This window comes from Drosophila gunungcola (genome assembly GCF_025200985.1).
Source record: "Drosophila gunungcola strain Sukarami chromosome 3L unlocalized genomic scaffold, Dgunungcola_SK_2 000002F, whole genome shotgun sequence".
NCBI lineage: Eukaryota > Metazoa > Arthropoda > Insecta > Diptera > Drosophilidae > Drosophila > Drosophila gunungcola.
Genome location: NW_026453178.1, coordinates 2,875,187 through 2,893,909, shown reverse-complemented (window position 1 = coordinate 2,893,909; position 18,723 = coordinate 2,875,187). Strand labels below are relative to the sequence as shown.

General features: G+C 40.0%; 2 protein-coding genes across 3 annotated transcripts; both read right to left on the bottom strand.

Moving 5' to 3' along the window:
* Nucleotides 1–775: 775 nt before the first annotated feature.
* Nucleotides 776–1,381, bottom strand: LOC128257652 (U6 snRNA-associated Sm-like protein LSm2). Its single transcript, XM_052988748.1, has 3 exons — nucleotides 1,297–1,381; nucleotides 1,167–1,234; nucleotides 776–1,092 (listed from the first exon to the last, which is right to left on the bottom strand). Exons 1-3 carry the CDS (start codon nucleotides 1,297–1,299, stop codon nucleotides 876–878), a joined length of 288 nt encoding a protein of 95 aa, XP_052844708.1. The 5' UTR covers nucleotides 1,300–1,381; the 3' UTR covers nucleotides 776–875.
* Nucleotides 1,382–4,423: 3,042 nt separating this feature from the next.
* LOC128257645 (LIM homeobox transcription factor 1-alpha) lies at nucleotides 4,424–12,127 on the bottom strand. 2 transcript variants are annotated; one of them, XM_052988739.1, is made up of 3 exons: nucleotides 11,173–12,127; nucleotides 5,805–6,680; nucleotides 4,424–5,239 (listed from the first exon to the last, which is right to left on the bottom strand). In XM_052988739.1, the coding sequence occupies exons 1-3, from the start codon at nucleotides 11,834–11,836 to the stop codon at nucleotides 4,974–4,976; spliced, it is 1,806 nt and encodes a 601-aa protein (XP_052844699.1). In that variant the 5' UTR covers nucleotides 11,837–12,127; the 3' UTR covers nucleotides 4,424–4,973. The 2 variants fall into 2 exon arrangements, with proteins under 2 accessions (XP_052844699.1, XP_052844698.1); XM_052988738.1 differs by having other exon boundaries at nucleotides 4,426–5,239; nucleotides 5,805–6,683; nucleotides 11,173–12,125.
* Nucleotides 12,128–18,723: the final 6,596 nt, after the last annotated feature.

Genomic DNA, 18,723 nt, shown 5'->3' with positions numbered 1-18,723 from the left:
CTGGTTAATTTAATTTAATTTAATTTAATTTATATTTAAAAGATGCTTTTTTTTATAGCCATTAAATTAAGAAAAAAAAAACAACTAAAGAGAGTACACCAAAACATAAGAATTTATGATGAAAAATTATTTGATATTTTAAACCTTGAAATTGTGAGCTATAAATATTTTTTCTGCCTGTACCCCTTCAACTTTTGATTGCTTGATTTTCCGTACGGTTCCGCTGACCAACTGGCGGAGTTTAGAGCGCGAGTCCTGACCATTCCGAAATGTAAATGCCGGGCCAAAGTGTGCCACGAATGCGTATTTTATTTTAAGTACGCGTTCCATCCAACAAAGCGGCTCGATGGCGGACGGAGAGGCACTTAACGAGCGGGTCGAGGTCCACAAATTAAAAGCATTCCGCTGAGCGACTCCTCCGTTTTATTGGGGATAAAAGTTTGAATTCGAGGGCCGGGCAATAAGAGCAATCGTAAAACGGGCTACAAGTACATACCATTCTGAAGCCCGAATGGAGTATACTAGTAAGATATATATACCTAGTGATGTGTAGACAAGACATCAGAAGACATCGTCGTTACAGCAATTATATAAATTTATGGACCATTATCAACATGACAAGAAACTTGGCCTACATATCCGCACTACACATGCTCCATTCAAGCGTGGAGCGATAAAAACAGAGACATAAAGCAGGAGGCTCACCCTCGGGAAAACCCAATACAAATACAGACTGACTCATCATCGGCAACTGATGGACCGTAAATAACGTAGAGGGGATTCCTCTTATTGGTTTTGCTTTAACATAATTTCACTTAGTTGTAGGGCAGATATTAGGGAACTATCCTGGGCAGGTCATGCAGATCCCGGGCATCCTATCTCGTGCTCACAACAGCCTCTTTTCGAGCCGCATCCTGGAGGAGCTGGGTGTCCACCTCGTCGCCAGGAAGTTGCACGTAGCGCACCACGGAGCCCCGGATAAAACAGTTCTTGACGCTCAGCATATGGGGGTATTTATCCGGATCCGTAACACTGATGTCCGTCAGCTTGATGTTCAGATACTGGTCCACGGAATGCAGAGTGCCACATATGCTATGTTAAACAAATAAAAGTATGACTTTAGTTTTCCATTTTACCGGCAATGTGGTAAACAAAACCGAGCTCACCTGAGGTCGTTCTTCAGTTCCACGACAACTTCTTTGCCCACCAGCGACTTGAAGAACGAGTAAAAGAGCTGGGGATTGCACAAAACATCTAGTTTAATTGTTAAATCCCTTAGAAACTGCAATTTCTTACCATTGTTATTGTTTATTGCAATTTTTGCGGAACGCGTTGTTTTTGGTGTGCTTTTTAACGTCTGGCAACGTTACGTGAGTTGGTCAATAAATATCGATAGTATAAGTATCGGCAAAGGAAGCCTTGCCACGCTCAATAAATTTCCTTATGAACGGCAACGTTGTGATGCCATTTGCGGAGTTTCCCAGCAGTAAGCTTTTGACTGCCTGCAAATGGGCGGTTAATATATTCGTATTTGAAATTTAGATCTAAAGACAATTTAAGGTGTGCAAAACTTACTCTTGCAGTAATAAAATTACATTTAAAATAATAGCTACGCCTTTTTAATAAGCACATGAATGGAGGCAAACTTAGGCAACCCAAGTTTTTACACCGTTGCACCTAATGCAATAATTAAATATTTGTATGCGAATTTGGTTAAAAACTGTGAAACTATGATGATTTTCCGCTGAAATTGTTGATGGTTTTTATGGCGACTATATGACGATTTTTGTAATTTTAATGATGTAAACTTTCTAAATTTCTGAAAAATGATTTTGCAATTTTAATTCTATAACTTGTCATACAGACATCCTTTTCTGAAGTGGTATATCTCTAAAGTCTTGTGGCTTTATTCTCTAAAAATCTGCATTTAAAAATTGGTTTGTCAAATCGGGTCGATTTTTTGTAATTTTCATGATGTAACCCCTTTCTAAATTTCTGAAAAATGACTTTGCAGAAAACTGGCCAAAAAGCTGCAGTTATAATTCTGTAACTTTTCTCACAGACATCCCATTCTGAAGTGGTATATCTTTAAAGTTTTGCGGCTTTATTCTCTAAAAATCTGCATTTAAAAATTTGTTTGTAAAATCGGGTCGATTTTTTGTAATTTTCTTTCTAAATTTCTGAACAATGTCTTTGCAGAAAAGAGACCAAAAAGCTGCAGTTATAATTCTATAACTTTTCTCACAGTCATCCCTTTCGGAAGAGGTATATCTTTAAAGTCTTGTGGCTTTATTCTCTAAAAATCTGCATTTAAAAATTTGTTTGTCAAATCGGGTCGATTTTTTGTCATTTTCATGATGTAACCCCTTTCTAAATTTCTGAAAAATGACTTTGCAGAAAACTGGCCAAAAAGCTGCAGTTATAATTCTGTAACTTTTCTCATAGACATCCCATTCTGAAGTGGTATATCTTTAAAGTTTTGCGGCTTTATTCTCTAAAAATCTGCATTTAAAAATTTGTTTGTAAAATCGGGTCGATTTTTTGTAATTTTCATGATGTAACCCCTTTCTAAATTTTTGAACAATGTCTTTGCAGAAAAGAGACCAAAAAGCTGCAGTTATAATTCTATAACTTTTCTCACAGTCATCCCTTTCGGAAGAGGTATATCTTTAAAGTCTTGTGGCTTTATTCTCTAAAAATCTGCATTTAAAAATTTGTTTGTCAAATCGGGTCGATTTTTTGTCATTTTCATGATGTAACCCCTTTCTAAATTTCTGAAAAATGACTTTGCAGAAAAGAGACCAAAAAGCTGCAGTTATAATTCTATAACTTTTCTCACAGTCATCCCTTTCGGAAGAGGTATATCTTTAAAGTCTTGTGGCTTTATTCTCTAAAAATCTGCATTTAAAAATTTGTTTGTTAAACCGGGCCGTTTTTTTTTGTAATTTCTATGACGTAACCCCTTACTAAATTTCTGAAAAAGGACTTTGGAAAAAAGTGACCAAAAACCTGCTGTTCTATGTCCATAACTTTTCTTACAGACATCCGATTTTAAAGTGGTATATCTTTAACGACTTATTGCTTAAGCCTCTAAAAAACTGCGTTTAAATCTTGGTTTGTAATTTCAGATCGATTTTTCGTATATTTTCATGATGTAACCTTTTCTAAACTTCTGAAAAATGACTTTACAGAAAAGTGGCCAAAAACTTGCAGTTATAATTCTGTAACTTTTCTCACAGACATCCCATTCTGAAGTGGTATATCTTTAAAGACTTATGGCTTTATTCTCTAAAAATCTGCATTCAAATATTGGTTTGTAACATGGAGCCGATTTTTTGTAATTTTCATGATGTAACCCCTTTCTAAATTTCTGAACAATGTCTTTGCAGAAAAGAGACCAAAAAGCTGCAGTTATAATTCTATAACTTTTCTCACAGTCATCCCTTTCGGAAGAGGTATATCTTTAAAGTCTCGTGGCTTTAGTCTCTATAAATCTGCATATAAAATTTGGTTTGTAATATCGGGCCGATTTTTTGTAATTTTAATGAAGAAAAATGACTTTGCCGAAAAGTGGCCATAAGGCTACAGTTTTAATTCTATAACTTTTCTTACAGACATCCCATGCTGAAGTGGTATGTCTTTAAATTCTTGTGGCTTTAGTCTCTAAAAAGCTGCATTAAAAAAATTGATTTGTTATATCGGGCCGATTTTTTGTAATTTGAATGATGTAACCCCATTCTAAATTTCTGAAAAATTACTTAACAGAAAAGTGGACATAAAGCTGCAGTTATAATTCTATAACTATTCTTACAGACATCCCATGCTGAAGTGGTATATCTATAAAGTCTTGTGGCTTTGGTCTCTAAAAATCTGCATTAAAAAATTGGTTTTTAATATCGGGCAGATTTTTTGTAATTTTAATGATGTAAATTTCTGAAAAATGGCTTTGCCGAAAAGTGGCCATAAGCTGCAGTTTTAATTCTATAAGTTTTCTTACATACATCCCATGCTGAAGTGGTATATATTTAAAGTCTTATTGCTTTAGTCTCTAAACAACTGCATTTAAAAATTGGTTTGTAATATCGGGCCGTTTTTTTTTTTAAATTTTAATGATGTAACCCCTTTATAAATTTCTGATAAATGACTTTGCCGAAAAGTGGCCATAAAGCTACAGTTTTAATTCTATAACTTTTCTTACAGACATCCCATGCTGAAGTGGTATATCTATAAAGTCTTGTGGCCTTGGTCTCTAAAAATCCGCATTAAAAAATTGATTTGTTATATCGGGCCGATTTTTTGTAATTTTAATGATGTAACCCCTTCTAAATTTCTGAAAAATGACTTAACAGAAAAGTGGACATAAAGCTGCAGTTTTAACTCTATAACTTCCTATCTCCTATATCTCTAAAGTTTTGTGGCTTAAGTATCTCAAAAGCTGAGTTTAAATTTATAGGTCAATTTTTTTTAAGGTTGCCGCTTTCTAAATTAGTTTTTAAGTAAGCGAGCCAAAGACATTTGCAAGAATTCGGTTAAGATGTTTATTTTAGGGGAACAGATTAAATTGCACTTGCTAATACAATTATTGACTTTTAAATTACATTTAATAACAATTTTTCGGGGGTTTAAAACTATTTACAAACATAGGGGGCACATTGACCGTTTAAGCATTGCGGGTGTTTTACATTTTTTGCCTCTAGTGTCGAGACTAACAACAAAATATGCTGCCCGCCCTGTTTCGCCGCGTTCAAATCGCCAAGAATCTTAAAATTTCAATTATCTTAAAAAAATCACATTTCATGTATCTTGTATCTGGTTCTACAACTCCAACTTAATGCCGCCGCCTCGAGTGGGGTGTGCCTACTACGCGCTACGTGTAACGTAACAGCAAGGACGCGGTGTCCTCTTGCGATCGGTGCCTGCCACTCTAACGCTAATAAATTCGTCTCTATCCCTAAGATCGCCGCATTGCTCTCCTAATGTTCGGAGCTGAAGTACGAGTTCTGCATGAGATACAGCTTGTCGATGGGGTTTATCAGGCTGTTGTTCAGGTTGGCCAGCATGTCGTGGGGATTCGAGTGGGTATGCGAGTGGGAGTGCTGGTTGCCCGAGGAGCTGGTCGACTGCAGCTCCAGGTTGTTCAGCGACAGCGAGTCCGCGTCGTCGTCCAACTGGTCGAAGTTGCTCCCGTCCAGCGAGAGATCCGAGCTGCAGAAGCTGTCGTTCGAGTTGGCCGGATAGTCTGTAAAATCATAATAAATTAGTAAGTGTACCTCGGAATTACATAAAAACTTGTCTTAATCGAACCTCAGCTTACCACTTTATCCTTTATTTTTTAGAAATTGTTTTATTTATTTAATTTTTAATATTTGATGGAATTGACTGAGTTTTTTATATAATTAAAAAAGCTTTAAAGTTGAAAAACAAAAAATGCAAACAGGTTTAGTAATTTTTATACCCAACTACTTTTTTTTTAGTTAAGTGTGATTATTATCTCCTAATTTTGTTTTTCTAAAATTTATATATATAAACACTATTTTGTGGTTTCTTTGCGATTTATTTCTGTCTGATTAATAAGTCCGGATTTTGTTCTTTGGAAACTGTAATTGATTTTTCTTGTTTAATTTTATTTGACTTTTGAATTTGAGTTTTCTTCGATTTCTTTAATTTACTTAAAGATTTAAAACTAATTTATTTTCGAAATGAGAAAATATTAAAACAAAAGGATTCTAATTTTCAACAATTAACTAGCGCAATTAAAAGTGGTCAAGTTCGACATAGAAAAGTTAAAAAGTAAAAGTGCTTACCATCCGGTGAGAAGGGCAAATTGGGATTCAGTGGCTGGCTGGCGAAAGTGTTGTCCAATCCGCCCAAATAGCCTGAGCTGTCTCCTCCCAGTTCCTGCTTGACGCACTTCTCGTCCTTCTCGTTGGTGTCCTTGTCATCGGTGGCACTCGAGTTGCCCGTGCCACGCCCACTGCCCGAGCCTCCGCCGGAGCCGCCGTTCTGCTTGGCCTTGCGCTGGATCTTCTTCATCTTGGCGCGCTGATTCTGGAACCACACCTGCACAACGCGCACCGAAAGCCCGGTGTCCTTGGCCAGGGCTTCGCGCACTTTGCGACACGGCTTGGGCGACTGGTCGAAGGAGGCCTTGAACTGTTTGCGCTGCTGCGAGGTGAGGATGGTGCGGGGACGCTTCGGACCCCTCCTTCCGTCCCGCGGCCTCAGCAGATCCTCCTCGTCCAGGCCCACGAATCCACAATGCTGGGCAGCGGCGGCGGCCAGGAACATCTCCTTCTCCAGATCGTGGCGATAGCAGAAGAGCTGGCCGTCCCTAAGAAGGAACTGCTCGCCCTTTTGTAGCGGTAGACGGCAGGCGTAGCACACGAAACAAGGCAGGTGGAAGACGAAGTTCGGGATCGGTCGCATCACCAGCTCCTGCGGCAGGATCGCGTGACAGCAGGAGGCGCACTTGACCCCGAACAGCCGGTCGTAGTCCATCTTGCAGTAGAGCTTCGAGTTGCGCACGTAGCAGGTGTGGTGCAGCTGCATGCCGCAGTAGCAGCAGGCCAGGCACTGCTCGTGCCAGTTGGCCTCGCCCACGTTCATCAGGAAACGGTCGTGGATCTTCTGGCCGCAGCCCTCGCACAGCTCGAAGTTCTTCTCGCACTTGATGTGGCCCACTTCTGGGGAGCAAAGAAGGAGAAGGCAAAAAAGTGGCGTTAGTAAGTCACAGAATCGAAATTGGGAAGCTTGTGCACTGAGGAAAAATAATGATCTGGCAATGGAATGACTATTAGCCCTAAAATTAAAATAAAAGAGTGTGTATTGCCTTTAATTTCTACAATCTTCAACCTTGTCACAAACAAAACATAATAAATTATAAAAAAAAAATATTGCCACATGATTTAGGATGATAGAATAAAATGACATCAAGGACGAATACAATTCTATAACTATTTAATTGTTGTGTTAAGATAAAACTAGTTTAAATATTAAATATGAAAAATTAAAAACAGCTTTGAGCTTTAAATGAAGTCGAGCCACAAAAAGAAATTAAACTTTATTATACAATAATATAAGCAATAATAAAAAACACTTTAAAATTCAAAATATACCTAACATTTTTGTAGATTTGTTTTGTTTTTTCAAGTGCAGTGTTCGCTATTCGTTATTCCCCTATCCTTTAGTGATGGGCGTACGTAGCGTATACGTGCCGGCAGCACATGTCGCTGCGAAATTATCATGACATGTGCTGCCAATGGCGCAAGGACCGCGCTGACAATCGAATCGTGTGAAAACGCTTCAACGTCTCTCTTGTTTTTCCGTTCGCTGTTTTGCACTTCACGGGGAAAAAGCGAAAGAAAGAAACTCTTGAAGGAAAAAAAATTATCTGTCGCCGTGTTGCGACAGCTTGTATTGAAAGCTTGTTGATGCGTAATTGAAACGTAAAGTTTTCTGTATTTGTTTGCTATCATCGAGCAGCATCGCCTCGATTATCTGTATGTGTATTCCACTGACAATGGCTCAATTGATTGGGCACACCCCACCAAATTTAATCCGATATTCAACTCCCTTAAAAACTTGTAATCTCCTATTAAAAAGGCTCTGGATTTTAGCTCCCCATTCTGCCAAGTAAAACGCCCCTAATCCTCCGTCCGTAGACGCGCTCTTGAAACTGTAAGGCAGTCATAAAAAATAGTACCCGAAAACACAACAAAAGCTGCCTGCAGTAAACATAAAAAATATATGACGACCGCCACGAAAAATGTATGGAAGCATTTGAAAAATGAGCAGCGAGTTGGGGAAAAAGTGGACAGCTGGGGGAAAAGCGAGGAAAAGTGAGGAAAGCCGAGGACTGGGAGTGTTATATTATATGGCTGTGGCTCAGTGGCAGAAAAATGTGCATGATTTATGGTTGGCACAATGGCGTCCCCACACACAGTCGCCATATCTATGCAGATGTGCGTGTGTGGGTTATATATAGTGTAGCCGAGGGAATAGGGACGACAATCCCTCTACAGCGCTTTATCCGCTAAGCCAGTGCAGCGGAAAGTTGACAATGTCCTCGGGGGTTCGTTTTTTTGCAGTCCTATCCCATTGTGCAGTATCCAATCGCATCGGCGATAAAGGTTTTCCAGCTCAAAACAAAAAATCGACAATGATTCATTTGATATAGCCCAGAGGAGCCAGCGTTTTGAATTTTGCCGTTTTTTTTCCAGAGTTTTGAGCATCGATATCGTGACGGGATTTCGTTTGTGTAATCTAATCGAAATTTATGGCATTTCGATGCAGTTTTATGAATGCTTTTGTTCCTGCTATTTTTTTTATTTTTCTGTTTTGTTTCAGTTATCAAAGGACGCTTCATTGAGTGTGTGTGTGTGAGCGTGTTTTTGGGCTTTTCTAGTCTGGGTGGCTTTCCATTCAAGCCTTGGCGAAACTTGTCCAAAAATCAACAAACAACAAGCGCAAACAGTTGAAACAAGTGCGACACACTCATGTCGAATACATAGATTAAACAGCAGATAAATCCAAAATCAACTCGACGATAAAAAGACAAAAAAATATAACCAGCTAATAGACGACAGCGTCGAAAATGTCCTCGTCGTTATCGGTGATAAAATGGGGCTTATCTGCCGACCGCCCCTTGATTGTCGCACTATATGGTGCATTTATTGACACATTGACAGGCAGACGGAGGTGTATGGAGATAAATTGGGCGACAGCTCCGAACTTTTGGCATTAATTCGGGCGCTAACTGGAGTGCAGTCCACGTGCCACGCAGATTTTGGAAGCAGTTCCCCGTTGACAGACAGCTCATAATGGGACAGCTTTAATTACGGCTGACGACTAGCTATTTAAAACTCATTGGTTTTATCTACACGTAACCAAAAATGTTAATAAAATATCTTAGCTAAATTGGTTTACTTATATAACAATGCTTTAGACCATTAGCGCTTGGAATTTAAGTAAAAGGGGGTTTGAAAAGCGTAACAGGCTTTGGGAAAGCACGGAAAAATTGTTTAAAAATGTTTGGAGTTTTGAAAAGCTTACATTTTTTTCGAAAAGCGAAGAAGTGTTCTGTGACTTGCCTCAAGCAATTTCTATTTATTAAGATTCTAGTAATTCAAAGTAAATTTTTCAGAGTGTAACAAAATAAACATAATCAAGATATTTTTTAAAATAGATAATTAATTGTATTACACATTTGGCTTCACAAATTATTAAAGATTTGACAGACGCAATAATAATAAATGCTATGTTCTAAGAACAGTAGCACCTTAGAATAAAATATCTGTTTCTTTTTCGAAGAGCGAATTTTCTTTAAACCAAATTTGTCTTGTGCACTTAAAATTGCAAAACCAATCGATTTTTTACATTTTTTTTCTTGATTTCAGAAGAAGTTTTTAGCCCAGTGCACCTGGATCTCAACATGAAAGTGACATAGAGCTATGCGTATGGCATACTTCCGCCACACAAATACACACCTATTCTACTGGAGAATATCCGTGCAGATGGGAGAAGTTGGATCCACCGCAGAAGCCAGATATGTATGCTGATACGCTCGGTGGAATACCTGACACTGAGTGTGCTCATTTCCGTGGTCTGCCCTCCAATCCCCGCCCCCATAAACCTCGCCCATTCGGAATTCCTCGACCTCGCCAAAGTGTGGGGCATTGATAGTAGTTTAGCAGTCGACAGGCAAGTGTTTGCGCAGGATAGTGGCGTTTGGTGTGGGATGCGGGCGGAAACGGAAACTATTTGCTGCCATTTTGGCAATGGCAAATGGCAAATGGCAGAATGCAAGCTTTAATAGAAATTTCATAGGCAAATCTAAAGTTTGCCGGCAAAGGAGCAGTTGTGGACTGAGTAGTGAATAGTGGCTGATAAGAGCCCCTAAAAATCCAAAAACACAATCCACTTAGCCTCGGTCGAGGTCTGGTCTGCATATGCATCACACACATTGTTCGCACACTTTGCATTTCGGGGGGAAATTCGCAAAAGTTTCCCCAGCAACACTTTCGTTGCAGCTCGGCTGAAAAGTGTTGCCTATTTTGAGGCTGTCGTACGAGCTGATATGAGTGTGTGTGTCTGCATGCCAATGCACAAGTGTGTGTGTGGGTGTGGATGTGGATGTGGCATGCCTTAATAGCCTTTTATTGGTCGAGCCACGCCCTCTGGCAGGTTCATTGTCAAAATTATTTTGTGGTCAACTTGCGTTCATACTTCTGGAAATACTTTCGCCCCACGTCCCGCACATTTTAAACCACCAAACTATCCCCAACATGTGTGTGCGACACCACAAATTCATAATTCATTATCCGCCTCTGGCAAATCACTTTTAAGTCTGAATGGAATAATAACCTGTTTTTATCTGCCTGACTTCTAAAAGCACGATACGAAATTCTACCTCTGGCAATTTATTAGGCAAAAAATTTCAATCACTCTTTGAGCGCGCATAAACATGAGTTTTAATTAAGTCCTCAATTAAACAAAGCTGTATGTAAATATTGATAAATTTAATATAACGGATATTTAAATAATTTAAGAGAATAAATCTAAGAGACCTTTTTTGGTTAATTTGTGTTTACTTTTTACATGCAATGGATGTAGTAAATTAACACCAATTGAAACGGAATACAAAATCAAATTGAAATTGTTAAGTCCTTTTAAAATGTTAAATTTAGTTGTTAAAAAATGGTCTTCAATGGAAAAAGTATAAAAATATAGGTTCTACAAAATTGCATAGCTCAATAAAACAAAGAGATGAGTTCAGATATGAAATAAGCAATACATGATTTTTTCACATATAAGCAAAAACCTTTGCAATAAATACCCGCAACCTTAAAGTTGATTACCAAACAAAAATCAAGAAAATATATACATTTCCCCCTGAAGGAGAATTTCTCCGACCCGGCCCCAAAAAGCCAAGAAAATCGCACGCAAACTGCCGGCACAGTCAGGTGTGGGCGGTCGTACACAATCTGGAGCCCCGTCCGTCCAATCCGGCCAATCCGTCCGATCCGGGCGATCCGGCCGACTTGGACTCACGGAGCTCTGACCCGCAGGCCGGGCACACGCAAGTATGCCAAAAACGAAAAGCGTGAAAACCCCAGAAACGGAACAAGCCGGTAAATGCCTCGACTGCCGGTGAAAAATACTTTTGGAACATACCTGTGCGTCCACTACAATCGGCAGACAATTTGGATGCCGCTGCTGCCGAGGCGGTTGCAGCAGCTCCTCCGTTTCCATTTCCATTGCCATTGCCATTTCCGTTTCCTGTTGCCGCGGGGGACGATGTTGCTGTCGTCGCAGCGGCAGCAGCAGCAGCAATCGCAGCAGCAACTGCTCCGCCTAATTGCGAGGTGGCTACTGAGTTGGCTGTTGCCGATGGAGCAGCAGCAGCAACAGCAGCAGCTGTTAATGTGTTGCAGGCGGAGTTGCTGTTGCTATTACTATGGTTGTTGTTGTTGTTGTTGCTGCTGCTGCTGAGGGGACTGTGTCCTGTGGGCGTGGGGCAGCTGTTAATTGGCACTGGCGTGGTCGAGGCTGCGTGTTGCTGCTGCTGATGTTGCTGGTGGGGGTGTTGCTGGTGTTGCTGCTGCTGCTGCTGTCCCGTTAATGAAGCCGTTCCTGTGGGACTATTGTTGCCGGAAATACTCGTTGGCAGATTGTTGTTGCTGAGGTGCAGGGAAGTGTTGCTGTTGCCGCCGTTGGCCGTCATGCTGCCGGGATTGGGATTGTCCAGGAAGCGTGCCCCGCCATGATTCTGCTGCAGCGAGTACAAGCTGCCACCGACTGGATTTAGATTCGTGGGCATTGGGTAAAACTCCAGCATCTTATACAAGTTCCCACTATACACACTCTCTCTAATCAGTTTTTATTTTCCGGTTTTAGGTCTGCAAAGCCAAATGTCACATGCAACTACACACAAAAACACGCGAAACACACCCACGAAATCGAGTCTTTGATTATTTTAGTACTTCGCCTGTTACTGTTTGTTTTCGGTCCAACGGTCGTCTTTCGGTCGTATTTTTCCGTTTCGGGAGCGAGGACAACCAGCCGCGTTCGCTGTCAGTTGGCGTGTGATCGAACAATCAGCGAAATCAAAGCATTTCACTTTGCCCTTCCGAAAAATCCCAGCTGAAATTTACCCCCGCGCAATGCGCCTGCGCCTGTTTACAAAAGCAACGGAGCAACAACTGCCGATGTCCCCGCGGCAACAGCAATTGCCGTTGTTGCACGTGACGCCGGGGGTTGCCCCGGTGCAAGGGTTGCAGCAACCCTCTCTCCGCTCGCACTGCGCATGTCTCAAGTGATTATTAGCAGCGAGGGAAATTCTGCCGGAGAGCATGTCCCTCAGAAATCGCAGGCCACACCTCAGCTGCGTTGCGATTGGCCGGCAATTTCCCCGGCGTCCATTTTGCGGCATTGCGCATGTGCGCAGGGGAAGTGAGTTGTTTTTTTTTTCTCATCTTATATTCATGCCTGATGTCTTGGCTTTAATTCAACACCAAGTTGACTTTTGGGCGGCCATAAGGGGGCGTGCTGCTGCTGGTTGTTGCTGCTATTACTGTTGCCGCTGTCGTTGCTGCTGCTGCTGCTGGGGCACAAAGACATACTTGCACTTGCACTCGCGGCAACTTTGGCGTGTTCGCCGCTCGACGGCGACAATTTCCTCGAGTTGTTGCTGCTGCTGTTGGCGCTTTGAGTGGCACGACTGGACCAGAATGCCAACAACAACACCCGCGACAACACCAACACAAACAACAGCTCCAGCAGCAGTAGCAGCAGCAGCAGCAGAGCCAGCAGAAAACAATGGCCTTGTCTTCTTTTGCGCTTTTTTGCACTTGCATTTTACTTTTTGTGGGTGCAAAAAGTTGGCGATAAACAAGCTTGGCAAGAGGGTGCTCAAAAAAAAACCTGCACAAGTAATTGAATATGGTTAATTTAAAGATTTAACCTTTAGACCCTTAGAGTATATATAAAGTTGATTTAAAACAGCATTGAACTCTCATCTTTGGTGCTTATGTTATATTATTTATTTAGTATTTCTTTTGATTGAAAATTAAAGAATTTATTTTCCACTTAAAGGTGTAATGTAATTTAATTTGATTATTGTTGCTTATTTAAAGACATTTGATTAAGTGGACTTTTTCATTCAATTACTTGTGTTTCTCAAAACCTGTTATATCTTAACAACACATTTTTAATTGAAAAATGCTAACATTCGAACTGATAGATTAATTTTATGAATCACATTAAAAATTAACTCCTTTATGGGAACTGAAATAACGTAACTAAGCGTACATGAAATAACGTAACGTAAGAGCTAACTAAAATTTTTATATTTCCTTAATAGTTAAGATAGTTTTTTATATAGAACAGACTTATTATTTAATTTGTATTATTTTTCTAGCTGTTTTTTTTTTAGGCTAGCGACTTTTATATTAACCTTTTTATAAAACCTAATATGTTTTTTCTTAAAAAGACAATAATTTGAGTTTAATAATTACATTACTTTCAAAGTTTCCATAACGAAAGCAAATAATTATAATTAAAGTATTTCAATTTTTGAACTCATTGTAGACTTATTTTCTGGTTTTTAGGAGATAGTCTTAATGTCACCCTGTACGAGCATTAAAAGCCAACCAACAACTGACAGGCAACCAGGGTAGAACCCCATTTCCGCCGCCCCCAAAAAGGCCAAAGCCAACTATCCGCCCACGCAAATACACACACACACAATCACTAGCAGTCGCACACAAAGAAAGGAAGAAAGTCGAGCGGCAAGGAGAAAGCGGAAGCTGGAAAGACAAACCAAACATGGTGCTGTGCAAAAAAGTTTGACGCTACTTCTGGAGTCGAAGCTGGATTTCGTTTTGCCCCCTTTCTCCTCCCGATAACTCTACATATTGGCCGCCCTCGGCTTAAGACTAGGCTTTGGCTCAGCGGGCTACTGGGCGTGCAACTTCTGGCCCAAAGAGTCGCCCATCTTCGGCCGCCAGGTTGGATATGTTTTCGCTGGCTTAGGATACCTGCGAAGGGGACCAGTTGCCGGTTGCCAGTTGGCCAAGTGGGAGAATTTCAGCTAACTTGTTGGCATCGAGCGGCACTTGTACAAGGAATTGGCATGGCTTCCTTTTTTTCTTCTTGTTTTACTGCTGCTCCGGTTCACTTCACCACTCCGGATTGTTGTTGCTGCCAGTTTGTGCAACTTTGAAAACTTTATTTACCGATTTCGACTGGCACAAAGGCCACCGAAGCAGCAGCAATGTGCGCACTTGCTGTGGAATTATAGCAAAGCAGCGAAAAAGTATCTCCTGCACGAATTTTCCTTAATCTGCCCCGAACTAAAGGGAATTCACAAAACAAAGTCGACGCCAAGTGTGCCTAGAATTTAAAGCAATTATTAGAAGCTCACAAAGGCAATTTTCGAGATCTGAATCCAAATTGGTGGCTAAAATGGAATATTAAAAAAGATGTGACAGTCAATGGAGAACACAGACTAGGTAATATGTTCGTTGCATGTTATAGAATATATCCCTCAATCAACATTAATCTTTATCCTAAATATATAACAAAAAACTTAATAACAACAAAGCTATAGAAATATGTACAAGTTGTGTATCATGTTGATACCTATTAAAGTTCATAACAAGTTTGAAAGCTACATTTGGGATAGTTTAAAAAACTCCTTCAAAACTGTTTAATCGATTTTTAGTTCGCATTATATGGGATGATATATATATCAAAAATTCTAAAGCATATACAAAATATTAGTTTTGGGAAATACAAACATTGACGTACATAAAATAAATATTCTTGGTCTTTTGTTTTTGCTGTTTATATGTAACTTTATAGTTAAATAAATAATTAATGCACTTTGCTGTAAAAGATTACTCAGAAGCAGGAAGGAACAGTGTGGTTATTAATATTCTATGAATAAGCCAAATGCCAAAGAGCGAAGCCATAGCCAGCGATATCGAAATAAAACATTTACGGCTATTTCACGGCAATCGCTTAGCTTTGCCGTCCAAAGTCCACTGGCTTTATGACGCCAATCGAGTACAATTCGGAGGCGTGTGCATAATTAATCCTTTGCCGTAAAACCCATTGGACGGGGGATCAAGGAGATAACGTTAATGGAGAGGGTCAACCCACCGCTAGTATCCTGGCCACTGCTGTGGCGAAATTATGGTTTACAGACCCCATAAAGATAGATGGTAGATAGGTGTAGTGAGTAGTTGGCTAATGTTTATTTTAGGAAATATCTGCAAGATAGCAACAGTAGAACGCAGCAAAGCGAAAATTCAATTAACCTTGACAACTGGCAAGCGAAAAACCAAAACCCATCCGCTAATCGGCATAATGATGACAACATCATACACTCGATAAGTTCGAGCCGACAGACAAAACCGAGAGCGGTAATAAAATCAAATCGACAATGGCAAAAAGTGGAAATTGTCATAAAACTCGTTGGCGAACAGGAACCAGAAGGGCAAAATAATGTTAGGGCACTGGAAACAAATTTAATAAAACATCGAGAAGAAAAAAAAAAAGAAAACAACTGGCAAAGGGTAGTGATAGGGGTTTTGGGATGGGTTGGTTTGGCATTCAGATTCTGATTCGGGTTTGGGTTCAATGCATCCATTGTGTATTCCTGCCCCTCACCCCCTCTCCCTTTCGCCCCTTATCAATGGACAACGACTGAGTAATATTGAATAACCACAACAACAGCAACAAGAGCACGCTCGGCAGCCTCAGGATAAATAGTTTTTCTATGGCCCTTCAATTACCATTTGAGCATGATAAGCGCTAAAGAGGCACGAAGGGCGGCCAACACACAGACATTGGCATTGGAAAGTGGTAAGTGGTAAGCGGTAAGCGGTAAGCGGTAAGTGGTAAGTGGCCGTGGCTGTAAGAAAGAAACCCAGTCGAAGGAACCGCACAAGACTCCTTGAAAATCAGCCTCAGGACCTACAGCAGGAATAGAGATAGGGATAGGGGTCATTAGATGGAAACATTTACTCTATCTGAACAGCTCAACTAGCCTATTCCATTGGCGGCCAGTCAAGGAGAAATTGCCCAGATGGAGCGGGTGGTGTCATTGTTTGTTTTGGCAATAGTCGGGAGTAGGGACTCTATATATACTCGTAGGCACCCAGCCACAAGAAGGACGCCGCTGCAGCTGCTCAACAGACAGTGGGAGAACTCCGTAAACTGTCAACACTGCTCGCGCCTCCTACACGGGGGGAAAATATAACAAACTATTTTAATACTAGTTTGACTAGTTTTGTACTAGTTTGACTCGTTATAGCACTTTTTTAAACTTGCATTTCGAATTTTTACAATATTATTATAACAGGTGTAAGGGTAAATAATTAATACAATTTGAATATTAAAAACCGCAATAGTCCTAAATTTGTAAATGTTGAACCAAAACATATTACTTCTTAAAATATAATAATTAATAAAAGATATAAAACATAATAAAACACATATTACTTTGATAAAAAATAAAAAATATGTATATAATAACGCGAGGTTGTTTATTGGGAAGATAAAAATAAATAATAAAACTATAATTACAAAACTTACTTACTTACTTTAAAAAGCTAGTATTTTTCTTTTTAAAAAAATGTAAAGAAAAGAATATAAACATTTTAAAATAATATTTGCTTTTAAATTGGACCTTAAAAAAAATTTATTTTTCTGCTTGTTACTAAGTATTATTTTTAGTGTGTACCTTCTCCGTTTCTCCCCCCACCAAGTATGAAGTGTGTAAACAATGGGTATGAGATATGCTGCACTGCACCCGCTCCGAGGAATGAGTTTGAGTCCAGCGAGCAGGGAGAAGCAGAGAATAGAGGGCACGCAGCAGGATCGACCCTGAAGTGGGCTAATTTGACGGTGCCCCGCGTGGCAAATGCAACCCCAACAATGGGTTGTCTAGTGTCCAGGCCGAAGGAAAAGTGTTAAAGGATTTATGCGCGTAATTTTGCAGATGTTTAGATTTCGCTCTCGACTTACTGCAGCTCAGATACACTAAGGGAAATGAATACATCGTTTACGGGCTATTATTAAAATTTAACAGTGAGTAAATAAAATGTTGGCAGCGTAAATAAACAAATTTAGTGCAAGAAACTCAGACTTTTCTTCCTTAAAACAAAATTATTATGCGGTTTTTATTTATTATTCAATTTCCTATAAAAGTTTTTCTCGGGTCAAAATTATTATTAGGAAGATTTTGAATATTTCTGATAATTTAATTTTTTGTCTGGTGCTCTAAACTTTTTTCCAGTGAAGCTCAGTCTAACAATTTTGTGCCTTGTGTGCCGATCTGTGTCAACAGTCTCTGCCTTTGCCCGTGTCCATCTCCAGCCTCGAACCTCCCATTTTAACCCCAATCCATTCGCAGGCAGGCTCTGACAGACATGTTGTCTCGCCTCACTCATAACCAGGGCATGCAGGACATGCAGGACCTGAAGGACACGCAGGACTGCGATTTTCCAGAACGGAGTTAGTCCAAAAACGGATCTGAGACGGATAAGTCGAGACTCGAGTGGAGGCTGGGACTGTGAAGTGGCGCAGCATGTGCTCACTTTAGTTTTGAATATCGTCTGTCTTTCGAAGTAATATTCCCTGTTTGTTCAATGTCAATTTTAGTGCTGTTTGTTATTGCCCCATATCACGGACCTCTTAAATCCAAGTCCTGAGGCGATTGAAATGGCCATCAATGATGACTCCCACTGATTCTCTGTTTATTATTGGCTGTTCTGTGGTATATTTGTTTTTGTTTTTGGTCCCAGGCTTTGTTTATAATCGGGAATTAAGCAAGCTCAGAGCCCTGCACTTTAGGCACAATGTTTACGCTAAGCTTTGACTTGATTTTAATGAGGCTGTGGGAGAATGAGTCAAAGTCAACCCGTCATTTTGCAAATGGCAATCACATTCGATCTGCATTCGTGAATTCTGGCGCAAAAACAAACAGTTGTGAGGTGGTGTGAAATTTTTGAATTCTGTGAACTCCAATTCTGTGGCCAATTCCCTCACTTTTTCCCAAATATTTAAGAGCCTGCAGGCCATCGTCCTTTCCCGTTTGCCAACTCATCATCCAGTCTGTCAAAATGAAAATGATACTTTGAAGTTTTGGGCAACGACAAACGCCAAAGACAAATACAAATATTGGCAATACGCTAAAGCCAAAATCAAATAGAAACCCCCCAATGTTGGCCAAACCGAAACCAATATTCATTTGGCGTGCGCTGGAGCGGCAATAAATTGCTCAGCTGCCAGTGACTGGCTACGCCGGAGATTTGCAGATTTCGAGGTTTTGGGGCTTGGGGGCGGCCAAAGGTCAGGGGGCGGGGTATGGGGGGTTGGGTTTTGTGGCAGCACCAATGCGCGTCCATACGCGTGTTTAGAGCCGCCCAGCATAAGCCATAAAACTTATATTTCCAAATGGTCAACGTCAAGAGCAGCCAGGTACTGTGATTCACAAATTAAAATTTTGATATTTTTTTTATTTTGAAAAATTATAAATCAACAATTAATTTAAGTGATTTACAGATTTTACAACTATTATAAAAATTCCGTTTATGATAAAATTCTTTTATAATCAGACAAATCTATTTTATAAATTTTTTCATAACCTATTTTGTGTTATATACAATTTAAAATACTATTTAAAAAATTAACTAAATATATTGAGTTTTTGTAGGT